At 33.2% G+C, this 16,828-nt stretch overlaps 2 protein-coding genes across 3 annotated transcripts; one reads left to right on the top strand and one right to left on the bottom strand.

Annotated features, from left to right (window-relative positions):
* The first annotated feature begins 1,730 nt into the window (after nucleotides 1-1,730).
* On the top strand, nucleotides 1,731-11,036 carry LOC114385413 (protein INVOLVED IN DE NOVO 2-like). Of its 2 annotated transcripts, none has more exons than XM_028345483.1 (12): nucleotides 1,731-2,061; nucleotides 2,915-3,262; nucleotides 3,418-3,768; nucleotides 3,893-4,384; nucleotides 4,588-4,944; nucleotides 5,105-6,046; nucleotides 6,892-7,073; nucleotides 7,870-7,959; nucleotides 8,061-8,348; nucleotides 9,288-9,497; nucleotides 10,210-10,448; nucleotides 10,709-11,036. In XM_028345483.1, exons 2-11 carry the CDS (start codon nucleotides 2,947-2,949, stop codon nucleotides 10,444-10,446), a joined length of 3,465 nt encoding a protein of 1,154 aa, XP_028201284.1. In that variant the 5' UTR covers nucleotides 1,731-2,061; nucleotides 2,915-2,946; the 3' UTR covers nucleotides 10,447-10,448; nucleotides 10,709-11,036. The 2 variants fall into 2 exon arrangements, with proteins under 2 accessions (XP_028201284.1, XP_028201283.1); XM_028345482.1 differs by having other exon boundaries at nucleotides 10,210-10,474.
* Nucleotides 11,037-12,482: 1,446 nt separating this feature from the next.
* LOC114383245 (expansin-A6) lies at nucleotides 12,483-14,977 on the bottom strand. The gene is made up of 2 exons (XM_028342870.1): nucleotides 14,404-14,977; nucleotides 12,483-13,406 (listed from the first exon to the last, which is right to left on the bottom strand). Exons 1-2 carry the CDS (start codon nucleotides 14,874-14,876, stop codon nucleotides 13,097-13,099), a joined length of 783 nt encoding a protein of 260 aa, XP_028198671.1. The 5' UTR covers nucleotides 14,877-14,977; the 3' UTR covers nucleotides 12,483-13,096.
* Nucleotides 14,978-16,828: the final 1,851 nt, after the last annotated feature.

Genomic DNA, 16,828 nt, shown 5'->3' with positions numbered 1-16,828 from the left:
ATGTTCCATTTCACAAGTGCTTTGAGTTAACACTTATTCAGAAGAATAGGATTGTATGGGAGATGTGAAACGTTGATGGCAATGGTAGTTGATTATAAAACACACAACATGAAGCCCTAGCTAGTGAGTATGAAAGTTTTTATTTAATGTTTCTTAAGACATGGAATAATAATAGGGACACATGGACCTTGGCCAATTAATGTGATTTCCAACACAATATTATTTTTCCCCGCTTTTATGATAATTTTTTTTCTTTTTTTCAAGACTTCCCATTAACACAAGATTCATTAACCTTACCATCCATTGACATATTAAATGTGGCCACCCTCCTTCCTTGATGATATTATCATTGTCATTTAAATGAGTAAAATTGTTACTTTCCATTTTTTCCCCATCTTACTAATAGTGTCCTAATATTGTATTCTTTATTGTTGTAATTATCTTGTTTTGTCACAAAACTATAAGTCAACTTTCATATATATCATGATTGTCATGATTTTATGACATGTGTATGTGATTGGATTAGGGTTTACATATTGACCTTTTACATGCACTTGTGTTGACCCATTCATCCTAAAGTTGGTTATGTCAATCCTTGACAATGAAACAATTTAGAGCTTCATAAAACTCCTCATAATATGTCAATGACATTCATATTTTTCGTATATCACATGCAAATATTTGTGTTCAATATTAAACTAATTATTTCTAAATCAAATCCATCGCACTATAAATTTCATTTAGATTGATTTACACAATACTTTGACAAACTCTTCTTTTCATATGTCTAAGAGTTCTAACATCAAAGTTAATCACAATTGAGACTAATGCTAGAATAATAATTTTTGTCATAATATTCTATGTGATCGTTATTAGTATTTAGGATAAGAAAATAAGTTGAACTTGTCGAATCAACTCGTTTAGAATTTGAGATTTCTAATCTGTCACCCTGTCTTGATCCACCAAAAAATTGGGTTGACATGGATTAACCCACCAACCCTTTTTATGTAAAGAAATGAACTTAATTTTTTATATAAATTATAAATATTTATTTAATTTATTTTTTTGTCTAAATAAATTATTATTCAAAATTTAAAATAATTAATTTAATTTTTAATACTTATTTATTATTTAATATTTGTAAAAGATAAAATTAATTAAAATATATTTATTATTATTTTTGCAGGCACAACCCATCAAGCCAAGCATAAAATGATACAAACTTAAATTCTTGACTCATTTATTTTTCTTATGTAGGAGCAAGACATATCAACTCATATTTAACAAGACAACATTATGATGGGACAAGTTAGACGGTTTTATCACCCCTAAATGTTATGAAACCATATTCAAACCAAGGATTTTTCAATCTCTATTTTTTTTTATTAAACAAAGTTTGAAATTCGTGGTCTAGTTGCAAGATAGTGATAAAAAAGAATCATCTAGGATATCAAACTACGCAACTACACCAATGTCTAAATGATTTTCACATAACTTTCAATTGGTGTCTCATAGTAAAAAAAAATTATCTTTGTTATATATGTGTCTCATAGTAAAAAATTCTATATTTAAAAACAACTTTAAGTTATAACTTACCATGGCTAACGCACTGATAATAAAAAAGAAGTATAGGTAATTTAGCAAATCACTTTATATTTATAATTTTTTTGACATAAAATTCATATTTATATTTATATAATACATGTAGAGATGCATATATGTACTCATGTTCCAATTCAGGAAAAAACAAAAAAAACAACTAATGTTCCATTTCACAAGTGCTCCTCCTAGTTAACGCCTATGTGGGCTACTGGCACCGTCTGTCAGGGAAACGCGAAACCTCAATGGCAATGGCAATTTCTCATAGCACGCACTCCACACTTCCCAACGCGAAACCCTAGCTTCTGAGTAGCAGACTTTATTGTGCCAATTTCACTCCCTCGAATCCGATCACTTTTCCTCTTCAATTTCGCTCTTGTTGACCTTTATCGTGCTAATTCGCTGAAGGAGAACAACAACAACAACTCTCTCAGCTTTATTCCTCTCATTTTGCCCCAATCGGTATTTTTTTAATCCTGCATTTTGCTTTGAGACTTTAGCATTGATCGCTTCCAGTTGAATCCTTTTTTTATTTCTATTGTTCCGCATGCTGTTTTCTCCGGAACTTCATATCTGTGCAGTGAATTTCATCATCATTTTCGTTTTTTATGCTTTTAGGAGTTTCGCCGTGGTGTTAAGACTTAAAGAGTCGACGTTGCTTTCTTTTATTTGGTTTTTGAAAATATATTATTTTAATATTTTTCCCATTCGTAAATTTCTCTCGAGGCTTGCATTGGTTGATGTTTGGAGACAATTTCCATTTCCGGACAATGAGACACGAGTTTCTTGTTGATTACGCCAGGCTGGGCTGAATGGTTGGAGATGTATAAGGATTTATAATAATTAGAAAAGACAAAAAAGGAGATGTCTCTTTGCTTACATGCTTGATCGTTGTTGAACATTTCATTTTATTATGATTTTCTCGTTTTGATTAGAAGCTGCTTACCTTTTTCTTGACTTTGGTTCTAAGTTGCATGTGTTCATGCATAACTTTTCTCTCTCTATATTATACGATTCCATAGTTCAAGGCGAGTTCTAATTTCTAAAATTGTACTTGCTACAAAGGTTTTGCGGTTTTGTTGTGTTCCTTGATATTATGGGGAAATTGAGGTTGGATGCAGCCACAATTGTGGTTGTGTTACGGTCGCATTGTGGTTGCGGACACCCAAAAACCTTGATGTTCCAACTGAAATTGTGGTGGCGGACCCTTTTTAAAACCTTCCTTGCTACTTCACAATGATAATTTTTGGAAGTGATTTGTAAACCCAATACAACTGCTAGTATTCACAGTCTAAAATTAATTTGTATCTTTCAGGTGCCACAATATTAAGCCTTGGAGAAACCTTAATGGCTCACTGTTCTAACAAGGATAATGACCCAAGTGCATCTCAATTAAGTTGGTGGTATGTAGATATATCTTATCAAGAACTAAAAAAGGGAAGTTACAAAGTGATGCGCTCAGATGAAACTTTCATTTGTCCGTACTGTCCCGAGAGAAAACAGGATTATAAGTACAGGGAACTCCTTAATCATGCTTCTGGGGTGGGTCGGAGTAGTTCAGAAAAGAGATCTGCAAAAGAGAAGGCTAATCATCTGGCTTTAGTGAAATATTTGGAAAAGGATCTTGCGTATATGGATGGCCCATCAAAACCTGTAGATAAAGGTCTTCCTGTTAATCAAGTTACTGCAACAAAATATCTGTTTCTTATGCTGAAACTCACCAATTCACGAGGATATTTGATGGAATGATGAAGATATCTGATAAAGTAACATGGCAACAGTCAGCACTCAGCGCTAACATTATTTTTTGTCTTTCAGGTGCCAAATTATTAAGCCCAGGAGAAACCGTAATGCCTCACTGTTCTAATAAGGATACTGATATAAGTGCATCTCAAATAAGTTGGTGGTATGTTGATACATCTTACGAAGAACTCAAAAAGGGAAGCCACAGTGTGAAAACCTCGGACGTGACTTTCATCTGTCCATACTGCCCTAGGAGAAAACAGGATTATTTGTACAGGGAACTCCTAGAACATGCTTATATGGTGGGTCGGAGTAGTTCTGAAAAGAGAAGTGCGAGAGAGAGGGCCAATCATCTTGCTTTAGTGAAATATTTGGAAAATGATCTTATTATTATTATGGATGGCCCGTCAGAACCTGTGGATAAAGGTAATCCTCCAGTTAATGAAGTGGCCATATCAGTTTACAATTTTTTTTTTAATTCCCAAGTTACTGAATATGAAGAATTTTGTCAATTCACAAAGTCAGTACTAACACTAATTTTTTGTCTCAGGTACTAAATTAAGCCTAGGACAAACTGTAGTGGCTCAATGCTCTAACAAGGAGACTGGTATGAGTGCATCTCCAATAAATTGGTGGTATGTAGAGAAATTTTACAAAGAACTCAAAAAGGGAAATCACATGGTGCAAACCTCAGATCTGACTCTCTGTTGTCCATACTGCCCTAAAAAAAGAAAACAGGATTATGTGTACAGGGAACTTCTTGAGCATGCTTCTGGGGTGGGCCAGAGTAGTTCAGAAAAGAGACATGTCAGAGAGAAGGCCACTCATCTGGCTTTAATGAAATATTTGAAAAATGATCTCAAGTATTTGAATGATCCATCAAAATCTGTGAATGAAGGTAACCCCCCCGTTAACAGGGTGCATCAGATTAGTTCACAAGAGAGAAGTGTCAGAGAAGACGCTACTCATCTGCCTTCAGCGAAATACTTCAAAAAGGATCTTACAAATGTGAGTGATCCATCATCAAAACCTGTAAATGAAGGTGATCCCCCTGTTGTTAATGAAGCAATCATTACAGAATTTTTGTTCAGGTTTTTCTAGTTATTGATTATGCTGAGATTGGTTAATTCAATTCACTATGATGTATAATGGAAGTATTCTGTGAAGTGAGTTTTTTTATCAAAATTAAAAATCTGCAAAGTAACATGATGGCAGTCAGTACTAACACTGATTTTTGTCTTTCAGGAACCATAACAGGAAGCCCAGGAGAAACTGTAATTGGTTGCTGCTCTAACAAAGATAGTAATATAAGTTCATCTCAAATTGGGCGGTATGCAGAAAAATTTTATGAAGAACTCAAAAGGGGGATACACAATGTGAAAACCTCAGATGAGACTTTCAGGTGCCCATACTGCTCTAATAAAAAGATAAATCGGGATTATGTTTACAGGGAAATCCTTGAACATGCTTCAGGGGTGGGTCAGAGTAAATCTCAAAAAAGAAGTTTCATCGAAAAGGCCAATCATCTGGCTTTAGTAAAATATTTGAAAAAGGATCTTATGAATGTGGGTGCTCCGTGTCCATCAAAACCTATGGATCAAGGTGATCCCCCTATTAATGAAACAATTATAACAATGTTTCTGTTTCTTTTTCCCTGTTAATGAATATGCAGAAATTGGCCAATTCACAACAATATTATGTAGAACTAATCTATAAAGCAACATGACAACATTTGTTGCTAACACTAATTTTTATCTTTCAGGTACCAAAACAATAAGCCCAGGAGAAACTGTAATGGGTCACTACTCTCATAATGACAATAATATAAGGGCATCTCAAATAAGTGGGTGGTATGTACATAAATCCTATGAAGCACTCAAAAAGGGAAGCCACAATGTGAAAACCTCAGAAATGACTTTCTCTTGTCCATACTGCCCCAATAAGAAGAGAAAACGGGATTATGTGTACAGGGAAATCCTTGAACATGCTTCTGGGGTGGGTCAGAGTAGCTCAGAAAAGAGAAGTGCCATTGAAAAGGCTAATCATCTTGCTTTAATGAAATATTTGGAAAAGGATCTTATGATTGTGGATGGTCCACCAAAAACTGCAGATGAAGGCAGTCCTCCTTTCAATTTTGAGAAGCAGTTTGTGTGGCCATGGACTGGGATCGTGGTTAATATTCCTACTAGACTGACAGAAGAGGGATGTTGTGTTGGGGAAAGTGGTTCCAAGCTGAGGGATGAATACCGAAGTAGGGGATTTAATCCACAAAGAGTCCGCATTCTTTCAAATTTCTGTGGTCATTCTGGAACTGCAGTTGTGGAATTCAATAAAAATTGGACAGGCTTAGATAATGCTTTAGCATTTGAAAGAGCATATGAATTAGATCATCATGGGAAAAAAGACTGGTTTGCTAATACAGAGCATAAGTCTGGTATTTATGCATGGATTGCTCGAGCTGACGACTACAAGGTAAACAATATCATTGGGGAACAACTGCAGAAGATGGGGGATATCAAAACAATATCTGAACTTATGGAAGAAGAAGCTCGAATGCAGGATAAACTTTTGTCCAGCTTGAATAATACTCTTCAGGTCAAGAAGAAGCGATTAAAGGAGATGGAAGTAAAATATTATGAGACTTCACATCGTATGGACATTGTAATGGGGGAAATAGATAAGCTCACTCAAGGTCACAATCAAGGTATCTACTATTGTTGAATCTAAGTTGCTTTCTTCTCTAATTTGGATCATGACTTTTTGTTTTTGTTAGTGTTTTTTGTTTCTGATTTATTTTTCAGTCGTAAAAGGACCTAGTCTATGATGAAATTACTAATTTGTTTACATTGGTCCAACTGCCAGTGCCGCTAGTTTATAGATCACCAGATATTGGAAAAAACCCAAGTCTCACATCGACTAGAGACAAGGCAAAGATAGAATATACAAGTAGGGGGCAATCCTCACCCCTCGAGCTAACTTTTGGGGTTGAGTTAGGCCGAAATCCACATTCTAAGATGATATCAAATCCTATTCTAGATCCATTAACGGGCCACCCACCATATTATCTGCACACCAAGCCCAAAAGTGCAGTTGGGTGTGAGGGGGTGTGTATTGAGAAAACCCCAAATCCCACATTGGCTAGAGACAAGGCAAAGATATATATATATATATATATATATATATATATATATATATATATATATATATATATATATATATATATATATATATATATATATATATATAGTGGGGTGCAACCCTCACCCCATGAGTTAGCTTTTTGGGTTGAGTTAGGTTCAAACTCATATTCTAAGTCTGGATTGTATCTGATTTAAACAATTATTTTATTGGTAGAATCAAAGTCCAGAAACTGCAAACTGCTGGTTGCATCATCATTGAAGTTACACTGAAGAATTGATATATGTAAAAATAATGGTTTGAAACTGTTCTGCTAGATCTTCTACAATACATTTCTGACATTTCATTGTTTCTAAATGATGCTGAACTATTTTATTGATATTGTATTATGCCATGATTGCTTGCATTCAGAGATGAAGAAAATACAGTCAAGTGCAACTCAACACTTCCAGAATATTTTTAATGGTCATGAAAGGCTTAAGTTGCAACTTGAATCTCAGAAAAGGGAGCTTGAGTTGAGGAGAATTGAATTGGAAAAACGTGAGGCACGTAACGAAAGTGAAAGAAAAAAGTTGGAAGAAGAGATTATGGAGGTGTAGTGTTTTTCTTATTATTGTTGCATCTCTTCTATCATGCTGTGATTGAAATTCCTGTGAAAGGGAAATTGAAGTAAAAAATATTGTTTAAGGATGATTAATTAAGATGATCAATATTTACATGTTTTAGTGATTTCAATGGAGGAGTTGGTCACCAAAGTTAATAAATTTTCCATTTTTGCTTATCAAGTTTGATGATCTTTGTGGAGACCTTAGTCCAAGAATATTAGGAATAAAATCCAATTGTTTTCTATTATAGTAGTATGCAATTGAAGGCTACACATTTTCTTTGTTTGAAAAATCCTTTTTTTTTTGCCAGTCATAAATGGACTGCATGAGATGGTTTCTGTCAATGAGTATTGTAAATTTCCTGAAGTGTGCCCCTATTTTTTTTATTTTTTTTGATTTTTTTTGCGAGGGGGGATTTACTCTAGCCTTAGGATGTTGAATGTTGTGTATTTCAAAATGGATGTCAATAATAATAGTAACAGAACTCCATTTAGTTTTCATATGCTAAGGAGTTATGTTATGAGATGAAATTTAGGGGAAGGAGGGCGAAAATAAAATCCACCAGTTTAGAATTGTATGTCCAAGAAATTCACTGGGATTTTATTTCTTTCAATTTTCACACTATTTTTTCCCTCCCGGTAAGGATGTGGAATCTAAAACAAAAAATTGGGCATTATATTTTTTTTTGTCTTTGTAATCATTTAATGTTAACAATGATGATGTGTCCAAGAATATATTTGTAGAATGTTATGTTTAGCAATTCTGATGTCTATTTTCTTTTTAGAATGCATTGAAAAATAGCTCTCTTGACATGGCTGTTCTGGAGCAACAAAAAGCTGGTGAAAATGTTTTGAAACTGGCTGCAGATCAAAAGGTTTGTCTAGCCTGTTTTTGTGCAGTTTTAATGACTGAAAGTGTCATTGTCCACATCAGGATAGCTGGTTGTTAATGCTATTTGACAATCTATTTATCCAGCGGCAAAAAGAACAATTTCATGCTAAAATCATCCTGCTTGAAAGACAACTGGAAGTGAAACAAAAACTAGAATTGGAGATTCAACAACTGAAAGGAAAATTAAATGTCATGGCGTACATAGAAGATGATGGGGACACAGAAGTTCTGAATAAGGTGGATGCTTTACATAAGGATTTAAGAGAAAAGGAACAGTCACTGCGAGACTTGGATTCCCTGAACCAAACACTGATTATTAAAGAGCGTCAGAGCAATGATGAGCTACAGGAAGCTCGAAAAGAATTGATTAATGTAAGTGTTTTCTGTTTAACCAATTCTATCTTCTATTCCCTTTGTGTCGATTTTGTAAGAGCATTTTTTGAATTTTCTCGTATGTAGAATATGGCTCCAGTGATGTTTTAAATGGTGATTTTTTTTGTCCATTTAAATTGTTATATAATAAGAAGCATGATATTAATTTACTGATAAAACTGCCCTGCATATCCCACATTGCCAGAAAAAGAAAAAAAAAATGCTCTGATGTACACAGTTGGTGTTATGCATTTAAACATGGGATGCATGAACATACCATTTGGTAGTTATATTAAATGCAATTATTTCCAATATGGGGCATAAGGCTCAACCGTAGAAAGGAACAGGGGAGGGAAAGCAAAAGGGTTCTCCTTTGTTGAATTCACAAAGAAGAAAGGAACTATTGGAGGAAAGAAAGCACATTGGGTCTTATGAAAAGGAAGGGACATTTGAAGTCCAAAACACATTGGGAAGGGGGAAAATTGACATTTGTGACTTTCTACTTGGAAAATGAATCTTTAAATTGAAAAAGCTAAAAATAGTTGAGAACATATAAGAGAAAAATTGACAAATTTTATTTAAAATTTAATTACTGCACTACTTGCTGTTGCTCATATTTCTTAAATTTCAAATATGTGCGCTTAAATGTAATTCTTGTAGTTGAAAAAATTATATTAAGAGCATATCAATTAATATTTCAAAACTATTACAAACCTAAATAGCATATGAACTATGTATACCATTACTCTCCTCCCCACAAACCATACATTTGATGTAGTAACATACTGCAAATCGCGTACATGGACCTGTATTGAAGAGTATTGCAAAGTGCAAACCAGATAACAATGTTTAAACTATGATAGTGTGGGGTATTCAATACTCATTTGTTACTCTCATGTTTTGAAATTTTTTACTTTCTTGAAATTTTATCTATTGCAGGGCATTAAAGAGATATCTTGTCGTGCTAATGTTGGTGTAAAGAGAATGGGGGAGCTTGATATTAGACCATTCCTTGAAGCTATGAAGAAAAAATATAATGATGAGGATGCAGAAGATAGAGCTTCAGAACTGTGTTCGTTGTGGGAAGAGTATATAAAGGACCCAGACTGGCATCCATTTAAAATTACCATGATTGAAGGGAAACATCAGGTGTGCCTTACTTAAGCTTATAGATATCATTATTAAGTCTTAATCAAATCTAGCCTTTGCTGTTGTAAGCACTGCATTTGTTTGTATGTCATTGTACTGTTGTCTGAAGATAATAAATGTCCTTGAAAGCTACTTAGCTAGAAACATGGAACTCAGGAAGCTTAATATATAAACCTTTGATACCTATTTGGTCCCTGGAACATGTATTTCTTTCAATTTATGTTGTCTGAAGAGCATTTTATTTTTATTGTTTCATAATATTTTCATATTCATGTTTTGCAGAACTAGAGATGTTTTTGGCTCTGATTGATTTACCTGCCTTTATCCCTAGATGAACTTTTGATGGCCACAAATTGGAAGAAAAAATAATTCTGAATGTCATTGCTATATTAACTATTCTGATCAGCATGTAGATGGTCTAATGATGCCATCAGATATTAATTTTAGAACTAAGCTATGTGATGCCTATATTTAGGAAAGTCGATTAGGATATCTATTAAATGTGGTTGGAACTGGGCATCTCCAACCTTTATTCATCTGTGCATGACCAACTTGCGTGGCTCATTCCACTAGCTTTGGACAATATTTTTTCAATATAGCTATTTGATGTATACGATGGTTTTCATATTCATTTTAATCTACAATTTATTGCATTATTTCTCTAATATGTGTTTTTCTAACTTATCTGGCTTCATGCTTTTTTTCATCTCAGGAAATCATAGATGATGATGATGAAAAGTTGAAGGGACTGAAAAATGAGATGGGTGAAGGAGTCTACAAAGCTGTGGTGACAGCTTTGACAGAGATAAATACATATAATCCAAGTGGGCGGTATATAACCTCTGAATTATGGAATTATGAAGAGGGAAAGAGAGCTACCTTGCAAGAGGGAGTAAAATTGTTATTGATGCAATGGAAACTAACTAAACAAAAAAGGGGGACAATGTGAAGGTCGGTATGTGTGTAATTAAAATAAGGTACTACAATTTTCTTTTAAACTATACATTCAGAAATAAAAGAATTTTACTTATATGCAATTTAGTAATTGACAAAGAATTTAACATAGTACCTTAGGCGCGGGCTGCATCTTTTCTTAAAATATTGCTAGAAAATTTATATTATTCATAAAATTTGGTTTTTTCTCCTACCTATTTGATAACTGTTTCAATGTAACTACGAAATATAATACTGAAGGGTTGATTTGGTTACAGGAATAAATAAACATGTTGCTTTCCAAGAAGAGCCAAATGTGCTTTGGAGCCAAGCTGTCACATCTAAAGGGCTGAATGAATATTTTTAAGGAATACAGGTTATATTTAAACTAATTTTCTCTTTGCACTCCATACATCCATGGAGGTTCTTTTATTACCAATCTGTATTCATAATAATTATGCTTACTGTTTAGGTCAGGTTCCATCTTAGACCGAAACTTCCAACTCGGGTCCCCAAATGCGTGAAACATTCAATGAAATGTTGAGATATGATAAAAATAGGCTATTAAGATAAATACAAATTATATTTCCTAAATCAGCAACATAACAGAATCTGAGTCATGTCTCAACATAAAATATACTTTGGTACTTTTTTTTTTAAACAGCATTTCTAATAACCTGTTACATAGTTTTATGCATATTGACATTTTGTAGGTTGAAATATTTGAGTGACCAGTTACCAGTACTACTCGTATTTAGTTCTCCCTCCAACTCGTGAAGCTCTCCCTCCTTGTTATTCTAAGTTGAATTATGCGTTTATTCTAATAATATTTAAGAAATTACTTCACTTTTTTTTTTTCTTTTAAAAAATCCAAGCATCTCAAATAGATAAAAAAATTAGAATTTATCAAACGAATCACACTCCTTATATAGTTTGGAACAAAGAATTATCGAGGTTACAGAATTACTTAACTTAAAATGTGACCTTCAACCAATTTAAATACACTATACCTTGTTTATTATAAATAGGAACGGTGGTAGTATTTACTAAAAAGAAATAAGTGCATGTCTCCTAAAGAGAGAAACCCAATGAAGAAAATCGCAATGGTTGCAAAATTTGCTGTGCATTTTGTCTCTGTTCCTTAACCCCACCAACTGGAATGTGAAATTGCAGTTTGAAAATCTTATTAGCTAAGGACCACATAGTGACAAATGTGCGAGCCTTAGCCTTCAAAATCAGCATATATTTCTATTTCTTAACGGCTATGAAAGTTTGTTCTCCTTTAGATATTCTGTTAAATAAAGGAGAGAAAAAAAATAAAATAAAAAACACTGTCACCCGCAATCAGTGGCAAAGGAGACAGAGCTCAGCATTTTCATACTCATTCATATCAGATTCCCCTTAATTGGTCAAATTAAGTTTAGAACCCTCTCTTTACGATATATTTGGGAGTTAAAGTATAATAAATTTTGAAATATTAAAGAAACAAAAGAATAAAACACAAACTCAATATTTTGATCTTTTGTTTATTTTTATAATTATATAATTCTCTTAATTTAAAAATAACTCTTTAAAATCCGACTTCCAAATAACGTTTCATTGGACATGTAACAAATTTCTTAAAATCCTCTATCTCTTACATATTTGGGCTTTTATGAGTTGCTTGTGTTGTCCTTCCCTTCAACTCTTCATGCCCGTGTATTTATTATAGTGAAATTCTACAGTATTCCAACTATTACTAAAGTCCACTATTTATTAAAGGGTAATTAGTTTTTAATCCATTTGCTACTTTTATTTTGGCATCGAAGAAAGTTAGGAAAAACAACACGGAAGGCATAGAATCTACTGTTACCAATTTATGAAAAGACAAATACGGTCAATTAGCACCCATTCGCATAATTTTTTTTCTCTCTCTTTTTGCTTTTCGGCGCAGGCAAGCGTGCTTAACAACTTAAGAACATCTCATGCATGCATCAAACACACTTGTCAAATCTCAATTAGTAGCTTATCACTTCACCAAATCATATACGTAGTTGGAGGCAAAAGAGAAAATTTCTTAAACACACTTGATCTTTTCATACAATATATATATATAAATATACTATAATATAAGAAACATAGCTGCGGGCTTATGCATTTGAAGCCACTTCAGCCCCTTACATAAAGTTTCCCTCCATTTTCTAGAATCCTACTATAAAACTTCAAACACGTATACTAAGACAACCCCAATTTCTTCGTTCAAGACAAAGGAAAAAGTCAAAAAGTTTGACTAATCACTACCACAACTTACTTTACTTTCCCACCATTATTTTCTCTCTCGCGGTTTCCCTTATATCCACATCCCAAGGTAAATTCAAAACTACTCAAAAAAAAATTATAATTATTCATTTAATTCTTATAATTTTATAATTTTTATTTTTTTAGTTTCTATAATTTAAAAATAATCTTTTTAATTCTTATAATTTATATTTTAATTCTCTTTTAGTCTCTGTAATTTTAAAAGTGATCTTTTTAATTTTTATAATTTTATGATTCCAGAGACTAAAAAAATTAAAATATAAATTAAAAAAATTAAAAAAAATCACTTTTAAACTATAAAAACTAAAAAAAAAATTATAAAAATTAAATAAACAATTTAACAAAAAAACCATCAAACACAGTAATTATTAGACTCTGAAATTTTTGGCGGTGAATGTTTGACCAAATTGCCAATTGGCGGGTACAATGTTCCAGGAGGTGGAGGTGCGTCGGTCACTGGCTGTGACCCTGAAGGAGAGTGACTGACCAACCAGAACAGCGTTTGACTGCCAGTTCTGACCCCAGTTGCGGCTCATGCTCATCCACCCAGTCTTTGACCCTTTCACGCTCGTCCTCACGATATCCCCTGCGCCCGCGACGTTGGTGATCAAAACCAGGTTGAAGTAACGGAAGCCGTTGATCGTGAACCTCATCCCTCCCTGCTTACGGCAAGGCACCCTGCACATCACCGCACCCAATCACGCTCACCAAGGGCACTATTCGTAATTAAACACAACCATGAGGACAAATAGAGTTTCAACGCGAAATAATAAAAAGATGAATCTGAATTTTGGTTGGTTTCCAGAGTCGTGCAATTACGCGCCAAAAGGTGCACCTTTGTCAAAATCCTGAACCGGTTTCAGATGAACGGTTCAGGTTCACTCTTTCTAGATGGGACCCACCAAAACGATTTACTCAACTCAAATGAACCATCAACGGTTATGATAAGTTTTCACTTTTTCCGAATTACGAATCTTTTCGACATGCCCAAAAGCCAATCAAGCGAGTTTGTCTATATTTTTTTTTCTTCAATAACAACTATAAAAATAACAAAAACAAAACATCAAAATCTTCCATTCTTTAATTTTTACAATATTTCAATTTATTTTATGTTTTTTAAATCATTATATTCTCAATCATTTATTTTCAGATCATTACTCATGAAGAAAAACAAATATATCCATCACATACAATTTTTAAACTTATGAATTTAATTGAAATACAGTATAAATTATTTTCACTCCTCAAATGCTTTTATATGAAATAACAATAGTGTAAAAGTAAAACTACTACAATTGTGTAAAACTACAAACTTTCACTGATGATAAATTAATTAATATATTAATTATCTTAAGAATTGTAGCACTGACATTTTTTAATTAATTAATAGTATAAAAACTTTACATAGTAATATATATTTACAAAAAAAAATCATATTATATATATATATATATATATATATATATATATATATATATATATATACTGTTTACATTTGTGATGAAATCAATTATAAATAATACTATATGAGAATATGTTCAAAAGAGTAGAAAATAACACAGAAGGTGGGAAAAAACAAAAGAAAGTGTTAATATTTTTCAAACTAAAAAAGAAAAGTGTGAAGCTTGGAGAGTGAAACAGAAAAGAGAGAAGCGATGAAAGGTTAGAACTTGACCTGCGGTAAGAGACGGGGACGATGCCGGCGCGGTACTGAGCGATTTTGAGGAACATGGGCATGGCCAGGTCGAAGTGGGGCCGGGGAGGATTGCACCACCCTCCATTGTCGTTCGGAAGGGCGTAGTTTGGGGGGCAGAAGTTTGTGGCGGTTACGAATATGGAGGGGCTGCCAGCGTGGCACCAGCTGGGGTCGTTCGCGCACTTTATCTCGAAGCAGGCACCGCAGCTCAGCCCGTTGTTGAACAGCGCCGTGCTCAGCGCCGCCGTGTTCACGCCGTACCCCTGGCTGTACAGGTTCCCGTACCCGCACGCGCCGCCCATTGTCCCCGACGCGTCGCTGCCGCCGTAGAACGTGGCGTGCGCGGTCTCCCACGCGCCGCCGCTGTACACGCCCGGGACCCTGGCCTCGGTGGAAGCCAGAAGGGTTATAAGGGTCACAATGCCGATGTAAGAAAGGTTAACCAAAGCCATGCTGAGCGAGAACACGGAACTCAACTCAGCTCAGGGGTTTGCGTTCTGAGCAGGGAAGAGAGAAAGGTGTGTTGCTATTTATTGAGGGAGTGGCAGAGAAAACTGGACCCCACTGCGATCTCTTTTGGCCCCTGTTATTATCACCCTTTATTTCTCTTTAACCGAAGAAACAATTTTGATTAAGTTTTGATAATTGGTAATTGGTAGGGGACAAAAGAAGTTAGGGACCTTAGGGCCTCAAAATTGATATAAAATCTCTTTGCTTCAATTGCAAGTTGTGGCATCAAACGAAACCATTTATTTATTTCTTTCTATTTCGGAATTTAGGGTTGTTCTATATGTTACTGTTAAGTGTTAAGTTACTATATGCTTGTGTTCCCCTGGATATTTCAACTTTGGTGTTTGTTGGTTGGACTGGAGTCAATAGTGTGATGGGTTGCGTTGGATAACAAATGGCTTCACAATATGAATATATAGTATAGTACGGATGTGATTTATTTCCCATCTAAATATGGATAGTGCTGGGGAACCAGTGGATGACCAAAATGAAACAGGATAACTTTACATTACTTTTGACTATTGCATTACTTAATGATTTTTATTGTTATAAAAATAGAAACAACAACAAAAAACCTTATTCTTATAATATTTTAATAAACAAAATTCTTATAATATAAATTTTATCTACAAAATCTCTTGTTAATTTAAAATTATTTAATACTCTGTTGATAAACATTAAAATTAACATAATGTACTTTACAATATATAAAAATAATTATTTTATATTTATTTATAATTATTTGAATATGATAAAAGTTTACACTAACAGTGATATATAATATAATGCCTCTTAAGCACATAGTTAAGGGTTTGATCCTTGAAAATGAAATTTCATTGAGAAAGATTAATTTCTTAAATAGGTCTCCATAATAAGTTAGTATTAGACTACTGGTTAGAAAAATACTTTAGTTTTACAAGAAAAATATCATTATAATTTAATTTTTATATGAACAAAAAACACATTTGCTATTAGTTTATTAATAATATAATAATTGATGTAATTTGTGGCAGTTTTATCTCTCCTCTATTTTCTTATATCTCTTCATTTATAAATTAAAAAATATAGACTTTCTTGCGAACATATTTTAAATATATTTTTTCTCAATCAAGAAAAGGATAGAGATGATTAAAAATAATTATGTGGGAAAAATAAAAGATTATTTTTACTAGATACTGGAGTGGTGTTTAAGGAATCTCCACTGCGGAGCCAATGGCCAACAACAAATCGAAGAGAGAACAAGAATGAATCATTAAGAAGTGCTGGCCTCCAATAAAAATATTTACCACCGAATTAAATTCCTAAAAAAGTTAAGCTCTTGGGATACTAATAAAGTTGCTTGTGCATCAAACACAATTATCATAGTGGTAGTGTACAAAAAAGAAATTTAGATAAAATATATTCAGACACTCTGAATTTTTTAATTTTCTTTAGCCATCAGACACTGTGAGTATATATATATATATATATATTAAAGTGGGTTACCTCACCATGTGTTTCATTTTTTTCTAAAATAAAATTTATTATTAGTTAAATACATTTTTACTTTTTACGTTTTCTTTTCGTAACACATGCAATAAGATTTCAGTCGACATTATATCACCCTGTATGCTTTTCATATTTAATTTATAAGCAATAATATATATAATTTATTATATTAAGATTATTATTGAACATATTGATTTTATTTTATTCAAATGTGAATAAGTTAATGAATAAAAATAATTTATTAAATAAAAAGTATAAGTATTCAATATATTGACATAATAAATATGAGATATAAAATAATGTTTTATTCTTCAAGCCTTAGAGACACATGTAATAAAAAAAATTAATCCTTATTTTTTTTTTCACCCACATTAAATTTTTATTTATTTCCTTTCTTATTTTCTGT

The sequence above is a fragment of the Glycine soja genome, chromosome 14 (genome assembly GCF_004193775.1).
Source record: "Glycine soja cultivar W05 chromosome 14, ASM419377v2, whole genome shotgun sequence".
In the NCBI taxonomy this organism is placed as follows: Eukaryota; Viridiplantae; Streptophyta; class Magnoliopsida; order Fabales; family Fabaceae; genus Glycine; species Glycine soja.
The sequence above is the reverse complement of the archived record's forward strand: the minus strand, read 5'-3'. Positions and strand labels throughout refer to the sequence as shown.